The 19,076-nt window shown below is 36.4% G+C and overlaps 1 protein-coding gene across 2 annotated transcripts in view; it reads left to right on the top strand.

Moving 5' to 3' along the window:
* Positions 1-19,076, top strand: part of RBM17 (RNA binding motif protein 17) — a 41,325-nt gene that overhangs the window by 14,262 nt on the left and 7,987 nt on the right. For both annotated transcript variants that reach the window (XM_020965102.2, XM_020965103.2), the window contains exons 4-8: positions 1,380-1,546; positions 5,235-5,332; positions 9,317-9,373; positions 11,549-11,690; positions 12,655-12,806. In XM_020965102.2, coding sequence (XP_020820761.1) covers positions 1,380-1,546; positions 5,235-5,332; positions 9,317-9,373; positions 11,549-11,690; positions 12,655-12,806 — 616 coding nt within the window. The remainder of the gene's footprint in view (positions 1-1,379; positions 1,547-5,234; positions 5,333-9,316; positions 9,374-11,548; positions 11,691-12,654; positions 12,807-19,076) is intronic.

Raw genomic sequence — 19,076 nt, 5'->3', positions numbered from 1 at the left:
TATATGTGTGTACATATAAATATAATTTATGTTTTTAAGACTTTTAAATTCACTTAAATACATAATTAACACCTTTAGGAGCATTGCATTTTACATGTTAAAGGATTTTCTAGTTGTTTTTCTGATTACTTTTATGTAGTGTAAACAGAAGGTCTTAGATGATAACAAAACTGATGCATTGGCCCAATGATGTAAAAATGTTAACTTGAATAATAGTCTGATAAAGAATATGAGTTAGATTTAGGTCTGTGATTGAATCCACATTATCTTATATCATTATGATAACAGTTATACTTTTAAGTACAAAGTATACCTTTTGAAGTAACCCTGTGTATTTTAACTTTCTTTCCCCACAAAGTGTCTATCACAAGTAGCAAACAAAAACAAATTTAACTTTTGGTATCGAAATCATCTTGTTTTGCAGGGTCGCTAAAATAGTAAGTGAAACTTTTGAGGGCCCTAAGTTCCATTCTGTTTTTAATGAGAAATATTAGTAAAGAATAATTGTTAGTAAAAATCACTTGAGATCCCTTTGGGGGAAAATCATAGGAAATATCCCTAGTATGACAGACTTAAAATTTTGTACTAGAAGGAAAAGGTAATTTACAAAGGGTTTCTAGGAATCATACTATGAAATGGAGTCTCAGCCTTAAAGTATCATTTTTGATATTTTATTTTCCAGTTAGCCTTGCCTCTTATTATTTCATTTCCATCTTAGGTAGCATTGGGTGAATGAGCTTCAACTTAAATAATTGTTTCAGTTTCTGAATATGTAGAAAGGAAGATGGAAGCTCCCCCATACCAGATTTGATCATTAGACTAAAAAATTAGAAGGTACAACTGGCTTTGGATGTGATGGGAATCACATCCATCCATGTGAGACTTGTAACCCTTTTTGGAAGGGATATAGGATTTTTTTTTAAAGTAGAATTGTTTCCTTCACATTAAATTGATTTCTACATGTTGTTATTGTAAAGTTATTCACTGTGTTACCTAGGCAGTGTTTGAGTAGTTTATGAATTAGAAATACAGCATTTTGGAACTCGAGGGGCGTTCAGGAATCATGTAGTAAAAACTCTGTCACTTTACAAAGGAGTAAATGGACCTAGAGAGATGAAGTGACTTGTGAGGTAAAGTGAAGTAACATAATCTAGTGGTAGAGCCAGGATGCAATCCCACGTTTTTGAGTGCAAGTGCAATTCACTTTTCATCACGCTACCTCCTCTAAGAAGAAGTTAGATTTAAAGTATTTCCTTCCTTTTTCCCTTTTTTTTCTGGTGGGTTGCCAAAAAAATTCTGTATTTGCAGAATGTTATGGATAGTGACAGTTACATAATATGATTCTGGTATCTGACTTTGGAATTTTGACTCTTCTTTAGGATCCTGTGCCTAGTGGATTTTCTGCAGGAGAAGTTTTGATTCCATTAGCTGATGAATATGATCCCATGTTTCCTAATGATTATGAGAAAGTAGTAAAACGTCAAAGGGAGGAACGCCAAAGACAGCGGGAGCTGGAAAGGCAAAAAGAGATTGAAGAAAGAGAAAAGTAAGAGTCAATTTTGGATTTTCAAATAATCCAGTTCTTGTATTTTTAATTGGAATATTAGCATGTAGCCATGAACTTTAATTTTCAAATCTGTTTTCTCTTTATCAAATTAATCATGTCTCAAGACATTTATTTTCTAATTATGATTTTTTTGTTATTGTCTTAAAGTTTAGTACAAATAGTGAGGCAGACAGAATTAGGCATAATTTCTAGGGAGTCTTTGTCATTGTCATGGCATCTTCAAATGGTTCTTAGTTTCTTCATGTGTATGGATTTTGTAGAAAGCAAGTTAGATTAATAATTTTAACACAATCTAAATTATCTCTAACTAAAAAATCTGTAAGATTCCAAAAGAGAACATCAGTATATAGAAAGATGATTGATCACTGACATGTGAATCTTCGTTTATCACAACCTTGCATATTTGAAGCTTTTTTTAAGTAACTAAGCTAGGATAGTCTTATCAGTTCTTGCCACACTTGCTGTTATAATTGCTTATGGCAAGGAGCTTTAATGGTTTGAAGAAATATGATTTTGCCAGTTTTCATTTTTATTCTAAAGACCTGTTCACTTGTAGCCTAATTTCTGTCAAGCCCTTGACAGAAGCCTGTGAACGTTTATTAAAGTAATACAGGGTGTCTCAAAGGCTTTTGGGACACCCTGTGTAACCAGGTGTTATCCATACTGATTATTATCAAAAATAGATCTTACTCATGCTCTTTTGATTGTAGTGCATATTTATAAAATCCTATTGTTACTAAAGTAACTTAGAAGAGATTTCTTCAAACAGTGCCTTTCTGTCTTTCAGTTGGTTGAAAAAATTATTCACTTACTATCACAAAGTGACTAGTTGCTCACTAAAATTGACAGTGTGAAGGTCAAAGTTGACAGAATTCTCAGTGTTTGAACTGAATTGACTCAGTGTTAAATCATTATCCTGCATACAGTGAAGGATAAAACAATAGTGTGTGCTCTCAGTTTTTCCCAAATACCCTGTCATTGGTTTACATTAGTGCTAGAATGAAGTGTGACACAAATGTTAACCAGAACATACATTAATGTTTTCTGCAGCTTGTGGTCATGCGTGACTCAACCAACAAAAAATAGCAAATGCTTTTTAAAATACTTTGTGTAGAAACACAGAAATCCAGTATAGGAAGTCCAAAACTTACAAATGGGTTATATTCTGAAAGTTTGTAAGTTACTTAGAGCTCAAAACATATCTTCCCAAATAAACAGTGTTACAACATCTGATTGGTTTCCAGTTCAGTGTAAAGAAAAGCTATTTGTTTTGGTATTATATACCTGAAGAATCTTGTTATAGAATGAATTTGAGCATTATGTATGATATTTCTTTTAAGACACATTCACAGTTCCATTTTAGAATACCAGGAACATATTCTTCAGTATCCTTGGCAGTGGGGTTTGACAATTCCCTCATCCCATCTACCAGACAGAAGGACTGGGAAATTATCTGAGTAGAGTGGAGATCTAATGAATATGGTGGGGAAGAGGATCTGGGATCCTTATAAGGGACTAGGCATCAACTTTGGAGATGGGATAAGTTAAGAATTTACTATTTTTCCTGTAATATTTGCCATATTGGCTCCAGCATTGTATGACCAGCGAAGAGAAATGGTTGAAAAATGACCAGCAATAGTACTTTCTGACAGGATTCGGTCTCTGAGGGTGAAAAAAAAATAAAGTAGAGGGGTGGAGTAAGGAGTTTTTGAGGTTGAAGGCTATTCCTCCTGTCATAAGTTCCAAGGATGCATATCAGCCCGTATCTGATCCTTTTCACCCCTTTATTTTTATCAGTGGGCCTCAAGGTTTGAGCTGCCTTTTTTGCTTTACCACCAACTCTTGGTCCCAACTAGGATTTATCTCTGGCCAGTGGGGAACATAACTCAATTTCATAGTCAACTTGTGCTGAAGTAGGCACACAGCTCCACTAAGAATTTCCAAGGGTTTGTATTTTTCTCATTGCTATCAACAAAAGAAAAGGCACTTAAAATGCCCCCTCTTCTCTCTGCTATTTTTTTTTCCATTTAGAGTCTTTAAGAAAATATGGAAATACATGTAGATGATATATCCTTCGATACATGAAAGCTAGAAGTAACATTCATTCCATTTCAGAGTAACAGCTAAACTCTGGACATTTCTGCACTAAAGCAGAATGAGGCCTGGGTGTGGGTGGAAAACAGAGATGGGCAGGAATTGGGCATATTAACTTGCCTAGGATTGCTCTGGGATTGGAATGGAGCAGCAGTGGGTTTGAGAGGATTGAGACAGTCTTGGGACATTTATTTCCCTCCTTTCCCTGTGTCACAATGGTGATTAAAGACTTATTATATAATATATCCTTCATAACATTATATATCATATACATATTTAATACCTGTCCTGCATGGCATTAAATACCTTCATTTGAGCCAGAAATACATTTTTTTCTTCACGGCCAATATTTTATAGCTAGCAAGAGTTTAACTTTATCTGCCTTTTAAAAATGCAAGGAATATACTTAAATACTTTAGTAGATTTGTGAGCTTATCAAGGTAGGCATACTCTACATTCAAAACTCAACCGTGCCTTCTTTACCTTTGTGTCTATGTTCTTTTATAGCTCCTCCTCAGAGGTATCTTCTTTTGTGCTGGATGCCTTCCCCTGGGGGTCTTTTTAAAGGTACCAGTGGAGTATTCTGACCATCCATTTGTCATCCCTCACCAAACCTCTCATTGCTTTTTGGATTGGCGACAACTTTAATTTCACAGAGATTGTGGTGCTCCCAGATTTGCAACTCTGCACTGACATTATGAACATGGTTGTATTGGAAAGATTTTTTTTCACTTGGAAGTTACTTGGTATCTACAAAAGAACAGTAGTTTCCCAAATTGTATCCAGGTCTCTTTATACATATTCTCTAATTGTGGAGCCTGCTCATGGTTCATTTTCAGTGCCTAACCCTTCCAAGTAATGATAAGATAATCCAGTAGAATGGCCATGCAATTGCATGTCATAGTCTAAATAATAGTCATTTTTTTTCCAAAGCAAAAGAACATAACGTTATGTTAGATATTTAGGAGCTAAAGTGTTTTATTTTGTTCATCATTTCACTAGCAACAAATAAGGCGTTTCTATATTACTCTAACACAGGTTTATAAGTCCTGGTCTTGACACTTTAGTTGTTGCTAGTGAAATGTTTTTTTTATCTGTACTAAGATAGTTCACAAATTGAAAAAGACAAAGCTATAGTGATCTTTTTGTTCTTAGTTAAACTGTATTCACATTAGGTTTGCTAAATTGATGCCGTTTGGATTCTACACTGGTACTGCTTTATTGTCCTTTGCATTCTTATGTTCCAGTCTCCTGCACAAATAGAACTTTAATCTGAAAACAAGGATGTTGTACTATATAACATCTAAATTACAATCCATTTTCTAACATTTTATGATCTTTTGATAGAAAGAGAAACTATAGACATTTGTTGTGTAAGAGCAAGTCAAAGTCAATTCCATAGCAACACTTCTCTAAATTTCAAATGTAACTTTGAAGGGACTTTAAAGGTAATTTAGTCCAATCTACTTGAAATATGAATCCCTCCACAACATCCCCAAAAATGTTTATAAAGCCTCTACTTGAACACCCAATTAGTAAGGTTTTATGAATATTTTGTTTCCTATATTTTTAGGAGGCGTAAAGACAGGCATGAAGCTAGTGGGTTTTCAAGACGACCAGATCCAGATTCTGATGAAGATGAAGATTATGAGCGAGAAAGGAGGAAAAGAAGTAAGGAACAAGAAAATGCTATGGTTGTCATCTGCTGCCCCGCCCCCTTGAATTAGATTGGTATTTGTTGTTCTTCCGGATGGATTTTTCTTTTGTTGTGTGAAATGCACATATGCAGGTGCCTTTTCTATATCTTTCTTTTCCTTTTCTTTTTGGTGAGGCAATCAGGGTTAAGTGACTTGCCCAGAGTCACACAGCTAGTAAGTGTTGCGTCTGAGGCCAGATTTGAACTCAGGTCCTCCTGACTCCAAAGCCCAAGAGCTCTATCCACTGCGTCACCTAGCTGCCCCCTATATCTCTCTTTCTGTAAATCTTCAATTTGGCAGGTATTTAACATCAGTTGGCATTTATTAAGTCCCTGCTTTGTGCCAGGCATGCTCTGGGAATACAGAGAAAAGCAAAAAAAACCAGTCCTTGCTTTCAAGGAGTGGACAGTCTAATGGGGGAAACAATATTTAAACAACTTTGTACATACAAGATATATTCAGAATAAATTGGAGGTAGTCTCAGAAGTTATTTCTTAGATACTAGGATTAAGGAAGACTAGGAGAGACTAGATGGGGCTTAGCTGAGACTTCAAAAAGCCTGGGTAGTAAGGAAGCAGAGATGAGGAGGGAGAGTGTTCCAGGAATGGGGACAGCCAGGGAAGATGCTTGGACTTGGGGGATGGAGGATTGTGTGTGAGCAATAACAAGAAGGCCAGTGTTTCTGGCCCACAGAGTACATAAAACGATGTTAAGGAAATTGGAAATGTAGGAAAGGGACAGGTTATGAAGTGCTTTAAAATCCCTAGCAGAGAATTTTCCATTTGAATCTGGAGGGTAACAAGGAGCTACTAGAATTTATTAGATTGTGGCCGTGGGGAGTGGGGGTCACGATCATGCCGGTTATTTAGGTAAGCATCTGCTTACTATGTGCCAAATGCTGTATTAGGTGCTGTATCCAAATTCTTTGTCAGCATGGATCACATATTGCTAACCCTACCCAGAACTTCATGTTAACCAGGGTGGTCTTTGATTCAGTTAGAGTAGCCTACTTTCTCATAAGATGAGTAAATGGCATTTCAATCTGAAGTCTAATTTCACTTTGTAAATATTGTAGCAATCAGGAAAATCAGTTAAATAAGAAACTTCCAGGCAATGGGGAAACACTAAAATTAGTAAAAAGTATTCTATTCTCTATAAGAAATGCCCCCTGGACATTTGATTCTGATAAGGAGAGAGATTATGAGTGAGAAAGGAGGAAAAGAAGTATGGAAGAAGAATATGCCATATCTTTTTCACTAATTTGAATTAGATTGGTCATTGTGTTTTGGAGAGGCATTCTCGCTGGATGTTTCCAAAATGTCTTAGTAACAGTAAAGGCAAATGTATTTTAGCATTACAAATAAATCATGTGCTTTATTTACAGTGCTTCACAATGTGAAATGCAAAACTATTCTGATACCCACAAACTTCATCGTAGGTAGCTAGTTTTTCTTTTAAATACAGTGATCCTAAGTGCAGTGTGTGAAAGTTTAGAAATTTATTTCAAAGAAGTGAAAGTAATAATTAAGATATTATGATACTATACACCACTAAGCACTAAGACTTGGAACAGGCAAAAATCACAGTGATCTAATATTTTTAGATCCAGTCACTTTTATTGTGAGACCCAGTGGCCTCATGGTGAAAGTACACAGTACACAGACATAAGAAACAAATTGACATCTTAAAGTTAGTCAGTCACTGAGCATTTATGAAGTGCTTACTTTGTGTTAGACACTGCTGTCCCAAACAGTCTGTTCTCAAGGAGCTCGAACTGTAATGGAGGAGACAGCATGTGAATGTTGTTGCTGTTCAGTCTTGTCTGACTCTTTGTGGCCCCGTGGGTCCATGGGGTTTTCTTGGCAAAGATACTAGAGTAGTTTGCCATTTTCTTCTCCAGTGTATCCCCATTTTACAGATGAGGAACTGAGGCAAATAGAGGTTAAGTAACTTGTCCAGGGTCACATAGCTAGTATGTGAGGCCCAGTGTTCTATCCACTGTGCCATCTAGCTGTCCAGTGAGTAAATAGTTTAAAAAGAAATGCAGAATAGATGGGAGGTAATCTTAAGGAAGGCACTAATAGCTGGGGAAGTAAGAGACTGGGAGGAGGAACCTGAAAAGACTTCCTACAGAAGGTAGCATTTAAGCTGAGTGTTGAAGGAAGCCAGGGAAGCTAAGAGGTTTAGGTGAAGAGAGAAAGCATTCCAAGCGTGGGAAACAGCCATTGCAAAGGCACTGAAATGGCAGGTGGAATGTTGAGGAAATGTAAGCAGCTAGTTTAACTGTCAAAAAATATGTGGAGGGGAGTAAAAAGTAAGAAGAGGTAGCTTGGTGGGGGGAGGCAGGGCTTTAAATGACAGAGGACTGTATATTTGACCCTAGAAGACGTAGGGAACCAGTGAAATTTATTGTGTAGGAGGGTGACTTAGTCAGACCTTTACTTTAGGAGAATCACTGGCAACTGAGTGGAGAATAGATTAGAATGCAGAGAGACTTGAGGCAGGGAGCCCAATTAGAAGGATATTGAAATAGTCCAGGCAAGAGTTGAGGAGGACCTATAGTAGGTTAGTGAGTATTTGAATAGAGAGAAGAGGGATGTATATGAGAGAAGTTGTTAATGTAGAAATGACAAAATTTGGCATGAATTGGATATGTAGGATGAGTGAGAATAAGGAATAGAGGACATAAAGTTATGAGCCTGGGTCAAAGAAAGGATGATGGAATAGGGAAATTCTGTAAAGAGCTGGGTTTGGGAGGAAAGATAATGAGCTCTGGATGTATTGAATTTCAAATGCCTATGGGATATCCAGTTAGAAATGTCCAGTAATTTGGTGGTTGAGGACTGGAGCTCAGGAGAAAGACTAGGGCTGGATATATAGATCTGCATGGAGGTAGTAACTGAACCCCTGAAGGCTGAGATCACCAAGTGAGAAAATATAAAGATAAAAGAGAAGAGGTCGCAGGACAGAGCCTTGGGGGGTCCCTCAAAATTAGTGGTGGTGACAGGAAAGAAGACTCCACAGAGGAACTCTGAGAAGGAGGAGTCATATAGATAGGAGGAGAAACAAGAGAGGACAGTGTTAGGAGCTCTTAGAAAAATGTATCTAAGAGAGATGATTTGTATTTACTTATTTGTGTACATATAGTTTCCCCCTAGTAGAGTGTTATTGCCTTGAGGCAAGGACTGTTTAATTTGTGTCTTTGTATCCCCAGTACCTTGTACATGGTAGAGGTTTGTCAGTCGGATTCCCTAACTTACATATTGATAAGATTTGGGTGACAGTGTTTTTTTCCGTTTTGATGACAGCCATAATAACAGATTTAAGTCGTCAAGAATCTGACTTCTAAAAATTTTTCTTTAAAAATCAATAACAGTTTTATTCGTGAGTCTTAAAAAAAAAGACTGTGGTCACATCCCAACTTCAAACTCACTTCCTCCCATAACGCTCCCTTGTAACAAAAAAGTACATAAGTAAAATAAATCACTGACTAGGTCTAAGGGCGTGGGCCTCCCCTACCTCTCTACCAGGAAAAGGAGTAATGTTTTATCATTAGAGTTGTGCTTATTTTGCTTGATTCACACCGTTCACACAAGCCTTCACAAATCTTCAGAATTCTTCGTAGTCCTCATTTCCTACAGCACCATAATATTCTGTTCGTGTAATATAATTTGTTTAGCCATGGTGACATTGCGTGTCCACTTCGCAGTTCTTTGCTATTATAAAAGGTATTGCCATAAATATTTTTGTATATAGGAGATCTTTTTATCTGATACATTGTTGTGCTGGTCTTCTCTCAACCCCTCTGTCTCTAGCTGTTCCCATCTAACTTTGCCAATTTTTTGAGTCCGAGATAAAATCTCAGAGTTTTAATTTGTATTTCTCTTATTAGTAATTTGAAACATATGTTTTTATTTTTCCCATTCCTTTAATCAATTCAATTTATGTTAATTTGCAGGTATGGGAGGTGCTGCCATTGCACCACCAACTTCTCTCGTGGAAAAAGACAAAGAATGTATGTTGATCTATTTCTTGATTTCATTCATTTTTTAAAATGTCGCATGCTAGCTATGACTCAGTGATTAAAATTCTTAGCTTAAGTCAGCTGGGTTTCCTGAGAGAGTAGTAACTGATTTGTTTTCCTCTGTTCTAGATGTAATTTAACTGTGTAAGTCCCTTGTTAAGATAAACAAATCAGTCTTTTTTCCCCAGATTTACAACTACAGGGCCAGGGCCAGACTTTCCTATCTTTAATCCTTTGGGGCAGAAGAGGTTCATTTCTATTTTAATTTCTATTTTCTTGCTGCTTTTACCATTGTAATCCAGCACAATCTCTTATGTAGTTTGAAAGTACTCTCTATTTCCCAGTGTGCCAGCCAAGTTCTGAGATACTGTGTTTAGTAGGTCCAATTTATTTTGGTGATTTTATTTGAGCTTATTTTTTGGAGTTGACATATTGACTTAAAAATTAAAAATTGTATCCCTTGCCCATTAAGGAGGTATCACTAGTTTAATTGAAAAAAATTCTGGGTTCTTTACCTCTCCACTTTTCTAGTGACTGCTTTAGAAAATTATAGCATAGGTCATGTTCCACTAGATGGCAGAAGCTTACTTGACCTTTAATTGCCTTACTATTCATTTCAAGGCATTGTGTTTGTTGTCTATTAAGCTTCCTGCTAGAAGATCTCTACTACCTTCCACCACTTCCATTAACAAAATTGTAATGAGCTGGAAAGAATTTGAGGAGTCATCCAGGCTACTTAAGCTAGCCCACAAAAAATTAGAATTATAGTGTAACTACTCTGCTTAATAACCTTTAAAACAAGAGATTCTACATATTTGCTAATGTGTTAGGATCTGCTGCAAAGGGTAGGTGTGTGGTCTTGAATTTCAGATTTCAATCTGTTGTAAATTTGTAATTTTCTGTTCATGTGTGTTATAATTACCTACTGTCCTATAACTTTGCTATGAGAGAATCAAATGAAATAATATGTATAAAGGGCTTTGTAACCTATAAAGCACTAAAATTATTATTAGGAGGAGAAAGAGAAGGTAAGTGAGTGGTAAGCATTATTCTTCCTATTATATTCATAATTAAATAACACACACCTGGTATAATTGAGTACATAGATAGCATGAGCCAGTAGATTAATATAAAACTGGAAGTCAGGACCACTGGAATTTTGCCCTATTTTCTCTCCTGTGGCCAAGTTTTCCTTAATCATATTGTATGTTAAAATTTTTATTTTATATATAACCTATTTAAATAGGAATGGCTTTTTCCAAAGAAACAATTTTACAAATGGTGATTAGGTTCCTAGGCCAAGGCTGTTTAACCTATAGTTAATGTAATTGAAACACTAGTCACTTAAACTGAAAAATCATAGAAAGCTCATTTCCGAAAGGAGTAGGTTCTAATAGGTCATTTTTAATTTGTTGGTTTTAAGTTAGAATATACTTTCTCACTTAGATTTAGATGTTAACCATAATATAATTTACATTCTTAGGCCAGTCCCCTAGAGACTATTTAACCTATAATGCCGCTGAAATATAGTGTCATAGAAGTTAAGTACCATATTTGTAGTGAAAAGGTGTTTATGTGTTCCAACTTGAGCTATCACAAATATCTTTAGCCTTACTTCAACTGTATCATTGGGCTGAAATCCTCCCATGGCCAGCCTGGTACATTTGAGACTTTAGACTTTAGATGGTGACTCCCCAACTCCCAACCGCTGGTATAGTTCCTGTGATTTGCACTACAGAATCTCACAGGGTTGACAGCTGCAGCTCTAGCATAGGGAAGGAAAGAATAGGAGTTCCTGCCCTTGCCAGCATGCTACTTTTATGTCAGATATACATCATTGTGGGACTACCTGAATAATATTTAAACATCACATTCTCTTCTGCTCCTAGCAGTTTTCTTAACTTCATCTGCCTCATTTTGGGATAAAGGCAAGAAGGGAGACAGGTAGTCCAAGGAGCAGTTTGGGATCCTGGTAGCTGTTCTTTATTGTGGTATGCTCTAAGTCTTGGGTATGAGACTTAAAAGATTTTATTTCTTCCCAAACCCTCATTAAGCTGCATGAAATATAAGTATTTGAAGTAGTTAATGCCATAAAAATAATTTTGTGAAGATATGTTTTTTGTCAAAATTTTCTCTTTGTAAGCTTGTTTCATTCTATCTAAACAGTACCCAGAGACTTTCCATTTGAAGAGGAGTCAAGACCTCGTTCACAGTCTTCCAAAGCTGCTATTCCTCCCCCCGTGTATGATGAACAAGAGAGACCACGATCTCCAACAGGGCCCAGTAATTCCTTCCTTGCTAACATGGGGTAATTATTTTAGTTTAATTCATTTCAAAAAATAAATTCTTAAGAATTTGAGCAACATTGTTAAGTGGAAGCAGTGTGGAATAGTGGAAGACCACTAGATTTTAAGTCCAAGGGGCTGGATTTGAATCATAACTCTGCTACTTACTCCCTGTGTGACTTTGGACAAATCTCAATTGATGTTTTTTTCAGTTTACTAATCTGTAAAATGAGGTTGGAATAGTTGACCCCTAACATCCTTTATAGATCTAAATCTTTGATCTGGAATGTAGGTGTAAAGGAACATTTCAAACTCTTTGACACACATAGCCATTGCCTGAATATTGGTGTGTGCTTTTGTGTATAGTTAAATTATTTTTGTTCTATACTGTCTTCAGCGATCAACCCCTTAGTGAATTTGGAGGACATTCCAACAGCGTGACATCGTCTTCCCTAAAAACTTGTACATTTAAGTTGTTTTTATAATATTCATGTTCAACTTCATATTTATCATAAATATCATGCTTGATAATTTTTTTAAAATATAATTTGTAAATAGACACTACACATTTTGAGTTGGATGTCATTTGCCTAGAATCTTCGGGATTCCAAATAGAATTGAGACAAGAATTTTTTTTCTTGTCTCATTGGCCTGGTGGATCTTGTACTATTTTCTCTGTAATTTGGAATTTCTTCACTTTAGTGTGTGAAATTTGCTTCATTTAACTTCCATAACACTTTTATCCTATATGTGCCTATTATCAATTAATTTACTCAAACCCTTTCTAGCTTATATTGTTATCTAGTATTATATTCCACCTCATATTGTCCCCTGAATTTCAAGGTAGCTGTTTATACTTATGTGCTATTAATATTACCTAAAATTGATTTTTGTAACATGCGAGAACTCACACAATCCTTTGGGGGTCAGTTTGATTAGGACAAGAAAACTGACTTACATCATGCTTTTCATTGTTCCTCTTGCTAGTGGTACTGTAGCTCATAAAATCATGCAGAAGTATGGCTTCCGAGAAGGCCAGGGCCTTGGAAAACATGAGCAAGGATTGAGCACAGCATTGTCCGTTGAAAAGACGAGTAAGCGAGGCGGCAAGATCATTGTTGGTGATGCTACAGAGAAAGGTATGTCTTTTTGTTTTTTAATTTTTTTTTTTTAGGCAATGGGGGTTAAGTGACTTGCCCAGGGTCACACAGCTAGTAAGTTTCAAGTGTTTGGTCTGAGGCCAGATTTCAGCTCAGGTCCTCCTGACTTCAGGGCCGGTGGTCTATCCACTGTGCCACCTAGTTGCCCCCTGAAAGGTGTGTCTTCTGAAAAAGGACAGTTTGGTTGTAGATATCAAGGAGAACAAGAAAGGCTATAGCCTTTCACTCAGTTTGCAGTTTTTTCTAGAAGAGTATATTTCTTGACATTACCTTTTCTCCCAAAACCACAGATTTTTTTTAGATGATTCTTCAGTCAACATTTATTTGGCATCTTCTGTGTGCCAGGCACCATGCTAAGCTCTGGTGATACAAAAAGAAGCAAAAGACAGTCCCTGTCCATAAGGTGCCTATAGTCTAATGGGGGAGACAACATATATACAACTATGTGCAAAGCGAACTGTATACAGGGGAAGTAGAAAATAATTAACAGAAAGAAGACACTGGAAGTAAGAGGACTCGGGAAAGGCCTTCAGTAAAAGATGGGACTTTAGCTGGGACTTAAGGAAATTAGGGAGCTCAGCAGGCAGAGCAGAGGAGGAAGAAGTATTCCAAAAATGAGATTCAGCCAAGTTCTTGCTTTTAATTGTTGGAATAAGGCTAGAGATTTAAACTCTTAACAAGGAAAAATGGGGAAATCAGAGGAAAAGAAAATCTTTTTTATTTCTTTAAAAAATGTTATTAGGAAAAGATGAGGCTACAGTTTCTTTTGAAGAAAGAATCTTGATGTGAAATTGGAACAATCATGTCTTTTAATTGGATTTTGTAGCATTCATATTAGTGATATATGTATGCCATGTTAATCAAATATATCTTGAGTTCTCTTGATTATATATATCCTGTTTGCTTTATCACTGTTCCTCTCCTTTCCTTCTATTTAATTCCTTCAGCTAAATTTTGCTTTCATATCTGAGGCCCAAATATTTTCTTAATTGTGATCTGATATTAATTTATGACTTTGTTGCAGGTCAGAATTGTTTTTCCCTAAGAGTGAATTAAAATCAGGCAAAAACCTCAAGGGTAGCATTTTAGGGATTTATTTAAACTCCACCATCTTATTCCAGTGCATCAGTATGTTGTAAAGGCGACACATCCTTAAAGACTGTCCTAAGATACAGGCTCTGTAAAGTTCAGTCATGCTAAAAGGGCTTTAAGTACCATATTTGTTACCAACTGGGTCAGTGGTCTGTGGCACAACGTAGCTAACAGTGATGCTCATTGTAGAGAAACTGGTCACCAAGTGATGAATTCTTTGACTGTGGCAATTCCATGAAATAAATTTAAAATGCCCCTCATCCTAAGCAGCTCCATTCTGCTTTCACAGTAACAGGAAAGGATGTCAGAAAGCATTAAGAATCACTGAGTCTGTAGACTACCCATAAACAATATAGCTGGGCCATAGGTTTCCTTCTTTAAACTATTTCTTTTAAAAAGGTTATTGTTGGAAATTGGTTTGTAGACTATCTGTAAACAGTGGGTACTCTAATTATGAGGTGCTCATCTGTTAGTTAACAATTTGATACACCTGTTTGAAGAATTAAAATCAAATTATTTTGATTTTCTTATGAATAAAACCAAAAGACAGAGTTGAAATCTAATGGGAAGGTGACTCGAAGAGTTTCTTCTTGGAGAGGCAAATGAGAGTTTTTGGCCTCAAAAGAGAGGTAGGCCACTACTAAGACAAACTACCATATATAATATTAGCCTGTTTTGCTTATTTGTTTTTATTTGTTGTGAAGGGAAGTTTCAGTTTGGGAGTTTAGGGAAGTCTGGGAAATGACTATGATATAAAGACAAAAAGATAACACTATTTTAGTGATAATATTTACATAGTACTTATTGTATGCCAGACACTGTGCTAAATGCTTTACAGATAAGTATTATCTAATTTGTTCCTCATAACAGCCCTGGGAAATAGGTGTTATTATTGTCCCCGTTTTATAGTTGAAGAATCTGAGGTAGGCACGGGTTGAGTGACTTGCCCAGGGTCAAACAGCTTATGAGTATCTGAGGCTATATACTCAAGTCTTCCTGATGTTAAAACCAATTGCCAAACCCAATTGCCACCCACCTGATTTCATCTTGCACCCTAAAACAACAAGAAAATACCACTTCTTGAGACACTTGGCTACCTAAGTGAAGTAATAAGCATGAATGTAACTGCATCGTTGTGGAAAATGGAAAGTTAGCAAAATTATACCAAGAACTTGACGAGCTCCTCCCAGCCAAGTTAACATATCTTTGATTCTTGGTGACTTCAGTGTCAAGGTGAGCGCAGGTTGGATGGTGAAAAGTTTTAGAAAGTATTCCTTAGGTCTGAAAAACCAAAAAAGTCAAAGGCTTATCTCAGTAGTCTTGTGCCTTTGTATCATATTTTGTTCAATCAAGAAGCATTTCTTCAAGAAGAGTTAAAAGTTAAAAGAGTTAAAATGTTCTCCATGGGGAGCATCTTCTCTTTTTTTAAAAACAATGAAATTGACTCTCTTGAGAGATGTGGGAGTGAGAAGAATCAGCTCTGTGTGTTTCAGCCATCAGCTAGTTAAGAGAAAGGGGGAAAAAACCATTATCACAATTGAAGATAGAATTAAAATACAGTGAATAATTGCAACAACTGCAGTCTGATTTACTCAAACAAGTCATTGGTGCCTAAAAATGGGACGTCGAAAAAGGCAGAGACGTTGAACTTATTATCATTTCCTCCAGATGTTTAAACAGTATAAAGCAGTCACCAAAAAGAGGGTACTTGAAGAAGCTGAAACCATATTAGGCAGAAAACATATAAACATCTAATAATAATAATAATAATAATAACAACAACAGTAACATTGATATGGTGCTGTATCTCATTTGAGCCTCACAACAATGCTTATAAGATAGATGCCCTTATTTTCCTCATTTTACAGGTGAGGAAACCGGGTCTTAAAGAGATTAAGCGGCTTGTCCAGGGTCATATGATAAGTCAGGCAGGATTTGAACTCGGGTCTTCCTGAGACCAGTGCTCTATTGACTGTGCCAGGTTGCTTCTCTCTTTGCCAAATGGAGAGATGAAACATCCAAGTACAGCATGTGCTTAAAATATTAACTCACTTGTAAAACACTATAGAGGAAGATAGCAGGAGATTAGGATTAGTATCTCCTCAAAAAATAACAAAAATAAAAGTTTACCTTGGTATGATGCTTAGCTCACCTATAGGAACCCAAGAGTATTCATAGATAAAATGAAAGACAACAAATAGGCAAAAAACTGAACAGAATAACTGGTATTTCTGTAATAGCCTGTTTTCATCACATTTGAACCTGACGTTCACGTCCCCATTGGAGATATTAGGAAAGTTGAAATGGTTCTTAAGATGAATTCTGGAAGAGTTGCTGGACCAGCCCAGTTATGTACTGAAAAAAATTGTGCAGGAGGCAACACTATCTTGAAAACATTGAGGGATCATTTCACAAGATAGCTCAGGGAGGGGAAGAGATCACAAAATTGGGGAAAGGGGAAGGAATCGCAGGCTGTACTTTTTTATTTTTAAAAATTATTATTTTTAACATAAAAATTTTTTTGAGTTCCACGTTCTTTCTCTCCTTCCAGTTCCTCCTCCACCCATTGAGAAGACAAGCAATATATCAATTATATATGTGAAATAACGCAAAACATTTCTATATTAGCCATATTCTCTCTCCCCCCCAAAAAAAGGCAAGAAAAATTTAAAAAGTGAAGAAGTTGTATTTCATTTTGCTCTCAGTTCATTAGTTCTCTCTCTGGAAGTAGATGGCATTTTTAATAGTAAAAAGGTGTTTTCCTGCTTGTATCTCTTAATTAGGTCTATTTTTTCTTTTCCTTTGTCTGAGGTCATGATTGCTTTCTTGTTATTATTCAGTCATGTCCAGTTCTTTGTGACTCCATTTGGGGTTTTCTTGGACAAAATAATGGAGTGGTTTGCTTTTTCTTTTTCCTGTTCATTTTATAGAGGAGGCAATTGAGGGAAACACAGTTAAGTGACTTGCCCAGGGTCACACAGCTCATAAGTGTCTGAGGCCAAACTTGAATTCAAGTCTTCCCGACTCCTGGCTTGGTTCTTTATCCACTGTGCTGCTTAGCTGTCCTATCATGATTGCTACCCCTGCCTTTTTTTTTTTTTAACCTCAATTGAAGCATGATAGATTCTGCTCCAGCCCTTTATTTTAACTCTATGTGTGTCTCTATTTCAAATATGTATCTTATAAATATATTGTTGGATTCTGGTTTCTAATCCATTGCTGTCTGCTTCCATTTTATGGGTAAGTTCATACCATTCACATTCACAGTTATGGTTTCGAATTGTGTATTTCCCTCCACTGTATTTTCTTCTGTTTATCCTTCTCTCTTCCCCTTCCTTCCCCCCATTCCTTCTCAAAAGTCTGTTTTGCTTCTGACCACTGCCTCCCTTAACCCAGCCTCCTATTTATTGCTCCTCCTCCCCTTTGTGTTGTCCCCTCTTTGAACCAATTCTCATGAGAGTAAGGTTCAAGTTAAGGGTCAAGTGTTGCTGGCCACCTCCCCCCTCATCATCCCCTCCACTATAAAAACTCTTCCTTATACTCTTTTACGTGAGAAAATTTTCCCCATTCTTCCTCTACCTTCCCCCTTTTCCCAGTGCATCCCTTTCTTAACTCTACCCTCTTTTTTTAGATTATCCTAACATAATAGACATACTTACTGCCCTCTATGTATACTCCTCCTAACTGCCCTCATAATGGTGAAGTTTCTTAAGAGTTACATGTCTCATCTTCCCACATAGGAATGTAAACAGTTTAACCTTAATAGGCTCCTTATGATTTCTTTCTAATGTTTATCTTTTTATGCTTCTCTTGAGTCTTCTATTTGTCAGATTTTTTATTCAGTTCTTGGTCTTTTCATTAGGAATGTTTGGAAGTCCTGTATTTTATTAAATGACCATTTTGCCCCTGAAGGATTATACTCAGTTTTGCTGACTAAGTTATTCTTGGTTATAATCCAAGTTCCTTTGTCTTCTAGAATATCATATTCCAAGCCCTCCACTCCTTTAACATGGAAGCTGCCAAATTTTATGTGATCCTGAATGTGACTTCATGATACTTGAATTGTTTCTTTCTGGCTGGTGGCAGTATTTTCTCCTTGACCTGGGAGCTCTGGAATTTGGCTGTAATATTTGTGGGAGTTTTCATTTTGAGATCTCTTTCAGGAAGTGATAAGTAGATTCTTTCAATTTCTGTTTTACCTTCTGGTTCTAAGATATTGGGACAAGTTTCCTTTTTAATTTCTTGAAATATGATGTGTAGGCTCTTTTTTGATCATGGCTTTTAGATAGTCCAATAATTCTTAAATTATCTCTCCCTTATCTGTTTCCCAGGTCAATTGTTTTTCCAGTGAGGTATTTCACATTTTCTTTTTCTTTTTCTTTCTTTTGACTTTGTTTTATTGTTTCTTGATGTCTCATGGAGTTATTAGCTTCTATTTGCCCAATTCTAATTTTTAAGGAAATATTTTCTTCAGTGAGCTTTTATACCTCTTTCTGTTTTGCCAATTCTGCTTTTTAAGGAATTCTTTTCTTCAGTGAATTTTTGTGCCTCTTTTACCATTTGGCTGATTCTGTTTTTTAAAGTGTTATTTTTTTCAGTATTTTTTGGGCCACTTTTACTAAACTGTTAATTTTCTTTTCATGATTTTCTTGTATTACTCACATTTCTTTCTGCATTTTCCCTCTATGACTTCTCTCTCTCTCTCTCTCTCTCTCTCTCTCTCTCTCTCTCTCTCTTTTTTTTTGGGTGAGACAATTGGGATTAAGTGACTTGCCCAGGGCCACACAGCTAGGAAGTATCAAGTATCTGAGTCCAGATTTGAACTCAGGTCCTCCTGACTTCAGGGCCAGTGCTCTATCCATTGCACCACCTAGCTGCCCCTTTTATCTCTTTCTTTAACTCTTCCAGGAATTCTTGTTGGGCTTATTTTCAACTTGCATTTTTCTTTGAGGATTTGATTGTAGCTGTTTTCACATTGATTGTCTTCTGAGTTTTGTCTTGGTCTTCCCTGCTACCTTATTAGCTTTTTATGGTCATATTCTTTTTCTGTTGTTTACTCATTTTTCTAACCTATTTTTTCACGTTGAACTTCATGTTAAAGTTGAACTCTGCTCACTTAGGAGTCGGGAAGGGGCATTATCCTAAACTTCAGGCTTT

The sequence above is a fragment of the Phascolarctos cinereus genome, unplaced genomic scaffold (genome assembly GCF_003287225.1).
Source record: "Phascolarctos cinereus isolate Bilbo 61053 unplaced genomic scaffold, phaCin_HiC Scaffold_1;HRSCAF=81, whole genome shotgun sequence".
Taxonomy (NCBI): domain Eukaryota; kingdom Metazoa; phylum Chordata; class Mammalia; order Diprotodontia; family Phascolarctidae; genus Phascolarctos; species Phascolarctos cinereus.
This window is presented reverse-complemented; position numbering and strand designations above follow the sequence as displayed.